This window comes from Trachemys scripta, chromosome 7 (genome assembly GCF_013100865.1).
Source record: "Trachemys scripta elegans isolate TJP31775 chromosome 7, CAS_Tse_1.0, whole genome shotgun sequence".
Lineage (NCBI taxonomy): Eukaryota > Metazoa > Chordata > Testudines > Emydidae > Trachemys > Trachemys scripta.
The window spans coordinates 91942658-91949153 of record NC_048304.1 but is presented as its reverse complement, the minus strand read 5'-3'; the positions used below and the strand labels follow the sequence as shown (position 1 = coordinate 91949153).

The window sequence follows — 6496 nt, the reverse complement described above, 5'->3', positions numbered from 1 at the left end:
TTGCATCTGAAGAAGTGAGGTTCTTATGCTCCCAGTACTTCTGTTAGTCTCAAAGGTGCCACAGGACCCTCTGCTGCTTTTGTCATATTATATACATTTTTACAAAAATGAAAAGTGTAAAGTTTTTTCTGTTTGCCAGTCTTTGTGATAAGAAAATATAAAATAATGCAGCATCACAAGTAATAAGTAGTATCTTCATCTGTAACTGATGTTAAGAAAAATGTGTCCTATGAGATCTGTGTGTTTTCCCAACAGCATCCTTGTCTGGTATCCCATTTTTCACCTGTTGCCAGAATAGCAATTGGTTTACATTATGTACAGTACAACTTCGTGGTTGTTTGAAGCTGCTGTCATTTATAAGTGACACCTCTGCTTACCTCAGGGATGGTTTTGTATACTCCAGAGAGAGTTTGCATCCAACTCTCCTCAGTTAGAAAAGAGTTTAGTCCAATGCAGATGAGAGAAGTAAAAAAGTTGAAAGATCCATGGAGATCCTCATGTATATTATTATTTATTGTCAGTACTATAAAAATGCACAACACTTTATGATGCAGATGAAGAAAGATTGTACATAAGCATGTTTAAGGTTTCTGAGGCAGAAAAAGTCAACTAGTTGGACATGAGAAAGTGAGATGAAGATGCCCTTTTAATAATTCAGTGTTTTCTTTTATCTGTGCTGGAAGTTTGTTAAATGCTAGACAGAATGTTTGAACTGTTGACATAGATCTGTGGTTCTAGCCTTTTCAAGAGACTGGACAAATTCCATATCTATAAACATGTAAACAGTTATTACCATTTGCATCAGTGTTTGTGCCGGTCTCTGCTCTGTTTGTTTATATTACTCTGTGTTTCTGTAAACAGGCCTATAGATGCTAAAATAAGTACCTTGGGAATTCCATAGAGCAGCCTTTTCCCAAAAAAGAACACACAATGAACAAGTTAGAAACACATGTGAGCCACATTCCACCCTAGGTTACATGCACATGACTCCTCACGATTTACAAAGTTCTCAGGTCCATCCTGACTTGCCCAGGTCAAAGCACAACTGTAGAACCAATTTTTTATCTCGGATACACATGGGGAGTTAAAGGGAGATTCATGCATGTTTCTGACATAGAATATTTTGCCCATTTATGTCAAATTGGTAGGTTCTGGGTTGGCAGTGTGTAAAGAAGCCTACATCAGCCCCGGTGCTGAAATGGTTTATACCACAAACATTCGTTCAAACCAAAGGTCTTAGAAATGTGACTAGACTCTTTGACATGCTATACCGATAGCAAAAAAGATGCTTTAATTCTTTTGTGTTTTAGAGCTATGAACAAATCATTTTTTTTAAATATGGAAGATTACAGATACAAAACTCGCTGTCACACTCCAGCTGCTTTGCACTGATTTAGTAAGGTGAAGCAGCTGTAAACTGAGCTTAACTGACCAGTTATGTGAGGCTTATGGCTGCTTTGCATTGCTGGAGCAGGGGAAAGCAGCCAGAACAAACCAGTGAGCCTGGCCCAGTATGTGTATTTCCTATTGAATTAAAAAGGACAATGAAAGACTGGGAAGTCAATGAAGCAAAGTAACTTTAAATAGTTTTTTTTTATTAAAACTTTTCTTCCTTGTTTATTTAAAAATAACATGCTCGGCCTCAAATTATGCACACATCTAACTAATTGCCTGGTATTCTCTTTGCAGTTTGCAGAAAATTAGTCTGTACATTCTATCGCAGAGCCAAAAAGTCTTCCTTTTCTCTTGAATTGATTTTACAATTCTTTGAAGAGTGAGATATTTGTATTCTTGATACTTAGTGCAGTTCTATCTTTGAAGACCACAGACACACATGCACACACACACACACACACATATACACACCCTCCTAAGTATAGTATTTATTTGGCTGAAAGTACATTGGCATTTTCTAAATAAAGGGCTTGTATGGAATTATAGCAGTACCAGCTTGTGCCCAGGACACAAAAGTCCAGAGGATGTCTTGGTTACAAAATTCTATTTGTAGTGGTGTTAGTAAGTGGCCATGAAAATTTGCTGCAGGTAGGAAACTAGCGTGCAAGGATTCAGCCTAACTAGGGCGGAATTGTTTATGGGTTTTGAAATACACAGTTTACTTTCTTTCTTTCTTTTTTTAAAGAGAGGCCTATAAGAATCTCTTACTTTAAAAAAATTAAGTGAATGTTCATGCATTTTGGAGTCATATTACAGAATAATCTTTAGCATATTAACCCATTAGTCTACAAATCATAGCTCTTGTGTTTCACTTGTAGATCTCAAAGCGCTTTACAAAGGAATGGTCAATTTTTGTAGTTGAAGAGAAAATGTAGTTTGTTTCTCACAATCAATTATTTGTCTTTTTCATGCATGATACAACCTCCCTGGATCATTCACAAGGCCTCTAGCCTGTCCATATTTAAATCCCTCTTGTAGACCCACTTCAGCTGCACTTACTAACAGTGAATCAGGTTGACATCTATGTAAATTGCTCACTGTCATAACCCTAATTTGTGTCTAATTGTCTCTGTCCTTTGAGCTCCTCTGAGCCAGGACCATCCCTCTTGATTATTTGGAAACCCCATAGCACATAATAAGCATAACCATAAATCATAAATATTATAATAATGTGGGGAGGTGTATGTGAATTATCTAAGGTCATAGCTAAGTGCTTCCTAAGGGCCAAACGGGCAGTGGCACTACTTATGAGAATAAGGTGATCTTATAGTTTGGCTATAAAGTATTTTCATGAGCAAAATCAAAATGTCAACATTTTATGTGATATTTTGGCCCTTATTGCCAGAATCAGATACAGCATGCAGAGTAATAAATATTTGCTTATCCTTCTTCCCATATATTTTTCTTTTGCAGGTTACAAAAGCCATCCCCAGTTGTCCAGGACAAATGACTCTTCACATCAAACCTCTCCTGGTGTGTGGGGGCGATGGATTTACTCATTCCAACTTTGATGGGTGCATAGATTCTGCCATATGTATTGTCGAGGCTTTAAAGACTAATTTATAAAGCGGTCTACATATAGTTTTAGTTTTATGGTGAAATTTACGGCCTACATTTTACATTAGAAAAAAACATCAAAAATTGCTTATATCTGTTTGAATGGAAATAAATGTTGAGGACCCCGGTACGTATTTTGCTATTCTACTATAAAGGAAACTCTTCTGATGGCCTGATTCCACTATCTTTTTGCCCATTGATTTCATCTGGTATTACAAGCTGAAAGGGTAAAAGATGCTTTTGAAATGTCATATGGGGCAACGCAGTACCTTTAAAAAGGCCCCTAGGTATGTCTGAAAATTTTACCCTAGGAATACACACTATTGTCAGCTCTTGATCTTTGCCCAAAACTCTCAATGAGACCAATCGGCATAGATGCTGGAACTTGGGGTGCTGCAACAACTCCTGGCATGACATGGTTTCCATTATAAACAGGGTTTACAGTTTGGTTCAATGGCTCTCAGCACCCCCGCTATACAAATTGTTCCAGCATCTCTCTTAGTGGGAACCCAGCACACAGAACCAGTATAACAAGTGGCTGTAACAGTTACAAGTACACTTTTCAGATGTGGTTGCCAAAAGTTGGCCTGCTAAATCCATAGTTAGGTATCTAAATAAGTGTCCTTTTTTTCCCAGAGGTACTGAGTACCCAGCAGCCCCCAGTGAAGGCAGCAAGACTCCTGGGTGCTCAGTATTTTTGAAAAATCAGGCCATTTATTAAAATTGATTATTAAAATCTGATTATTAAAATCAGTGCCTAAGCTGACTTGGGAGCCTAACTTTAGACACCCATGTTTGAAAATCTTGGCCTACATCAAGAAGTTCTTCAGGAGCTATATAGTACATATTCAGAATAAAATCCTGTCCTTACTCTCTGAAGTCATGGAGGTGACAGAGTAGAATAATATCACCACCTAGTATGTCCCCCAGATTAACCAATGTGAACCAGGCCCCCTCTCCCACATCTCAGAGGGACCCTACTACCATCAGGGGAGGGAGGGAACACACACACCCTACAACAACTACAAACCATCCAGCACCAAGAAGGGGGTGGGGCATTACATGGGCATGATCCTGCCTGCATGCTGTGGCAAGAGCCAACACTTTAGATTGGGACCCAGGCCAGCCTGCAGGACAGGAGTTGCTGTGGCGTGAACATGGAGGAGGCTCCCTCTCCAACACCCCCAGGGGCAGGACCTGACATTCCACACCCCACTGGGGGAACACACAGAGCTCCAGTTGCCATACTGCATAGGGCCCCAAAGTTCTTTCACCTAGCACTGCCCCCAACCATCCAACATACATTTGATAGGTCCTTCTGGTGCAGAGTGGAATGGGTAAGGTTGATCACTGGGGCTCTGGAGAACGTGGGGTGGGCCACATCTTACTGCCCTTCTAAAAAGAAGCAGAATGTACTCACTGCCTAGAGCCAGCTGCATTACCCACTGGGCTAGTCAAGGGTCTGACTGTGTTTCCAAGACAAAAGATCACGTCTGTGGGGCTATAGTGTGCCAGCCAGGGTAGTTACTGCCTGCACGTCCCCATCATTGTTCCCGTCCCTGTCCCCCACACTGTCTTACGTTGCAGTCCTACCATGCAAGCAAACAGTGGCTCCCACTCCCCTCACTATCACACTTGTGCAGCACAGGGTTGGGCCCAAATGTAATAGAAAATCCAATATCCAGTGCAAGATGACTGGTAACATTATTTACTTAATTAGATCATAATCTGTGCTCTGGGGTAATCTGTTTTTTGTATTTCTTAGGTGGTATATTTATCTTTATTACTAGTCAAGTAACGCTGGCTTTAAATTCAGAACATGTTACTGACAGCTTTCTGCAAGCTCAGAGAAGGATTTATTTCTTTGCTTCTAGAGATGAAGTACCAATAAAATGTGCTGCCTATCCTAAAAGTGGTGCAACCAGAAATAAACAGCCTGTACCTGTGAAAGGAAGAAAGAAGAGAGTGCTAGAAAGAATACAGGTGGACATACAAATGTATATATCTCATGTCATTAGATTTGTTATCTCATAGTATTTTCTAATATGTACTTTTGCATCTGGGCTGTAACACTAAGTTGTAACACTAAGTTAACGTCAGTGAATTTAACTAACACACCCACCCCATTACTGGACCAGAAAATAGATGCACTTAAAATAGTTCAATATTTGCCAGATTAGTGGTTCAGCGAATAATGCATCATGCCTCAGTTCTTTGACCCTTTGCTGCCTGAAGAGAAATTGATCCTTCGCCTCTTAAACAGAGTGCACTCTAGCGACTATAGAAAAGGTACAGGAGAATCAACTATAGAAGAATTTGCCATTGCTTTAGTGGATAACAAATGCAAAGAAAAAGTGTATAAAAGGACTTCACATGAGCATAATTACATAACTGTGTAATAACAGGAATAAAACTGGTGATGGCTTTCCAGGTTCAGAGTTACAGTAGCTACACTAAAAACATTAAAACTAGGGCTGTCAAGCGATTAAAAAAAATAGTGTGTGATTAATCACATGATTAAAAAATTAATCATGCGATTAATCACACGTTTAAACAATAATAGAATTCCATTTAATATTTTTTGATATTTTCTACATTTTCAAATATATTGATTTCAATTACAACACAGAATACAAAGTGTACAGTGCTCGCTTTATATTTATTTTTGATTACAAGTATTTGAACTGTAAAAAATTGAAAGAAATTGTATTTTTCAATTCACCTAATACTGTAGTGCAATCTCTTTATCATGAAAGTTGAACTTACAAATGTAGAATTATGTACAAAAAAACCTGCATTCAAAAATAAAACAATGTAACATTTTAGAGCAGAGGTGGGCAAACTACGGCCCACTATTTTTCATTTTTACAGTGAAAATATTTGTAATAAAAAATAATATACACTTTGATTTAAATTACAACACAGAATACAATATAACTGGTGGACAAAATAAGGAGATGGGAGATTCCACCCTTTTGGGGTCCTTAAAAACAAGGAAGAAAAAAAGAGATATGGGGGCGGGGGCAAAAATATGAAAGTACAGTTGGAGACTACTGGAGAAACTTTGCCGTCATGGCTGCTATCCCCACCATCTCCTGGGACCCAGGATCAGGATAATGAAAGTCTAAAACGTGTCTTGACTAGACTGAGCCAGAGAAATGGACCCAGATGACATCTCCACCTCTACCAGCTACAGCTGAATCCCAACCACCAGCTGGGATGAAATAGGATTGAGCTTTACAAAAGCAGCAGCAACTAACTTTTTCTCATGATAGTTTATTACCATCAAAGAGACTGTCAAACCAGGGTGTTTTTCCTTCCAAAACTTTCTCCGGCTAAACGAAAAGAGAACAAGGGATGCTGTTAAAATGAAAGCCTTATTCAATGTTTTATTTTCCAAATATTTTTCCTTCTTTTATTATTAATAAAAGATTAAAATAATGTATCAATGGTGCCTTTTTCATGGTGATAAGTAGACTGAGGT

General features: G+C 38.6%; 1 protein-coding gene across 5 annotated transcripts in view; it reads left to right on the top strand.

Moving 5' to 3' along the window:
- The window catches only part of RNLS (renalase, FAD dependent amine oxidase), a 137180-nt gene extending 131628 nt beyond the window's left edge, over positions 1–5552 (top strand). For 2 of the 5 annotated variants that reach the window (XM_034775554.1, XM_034775555.1), the window contains exon 7: positions 2869–4771. In XM_034775554.1, the coding sequence (XP_034631445.1) occupies positions 2869–3021 (153 nt within the window). In that variant the 3' untranslated portion in view covers positions 3022–4771. The other 3 variants (XM_034775556.1, XM_034775557.1, XR_004646452.1) reach the window with 3 other exon arrangements.
- Positions 5553–6496: the final 944 nt, after the last annotated feature.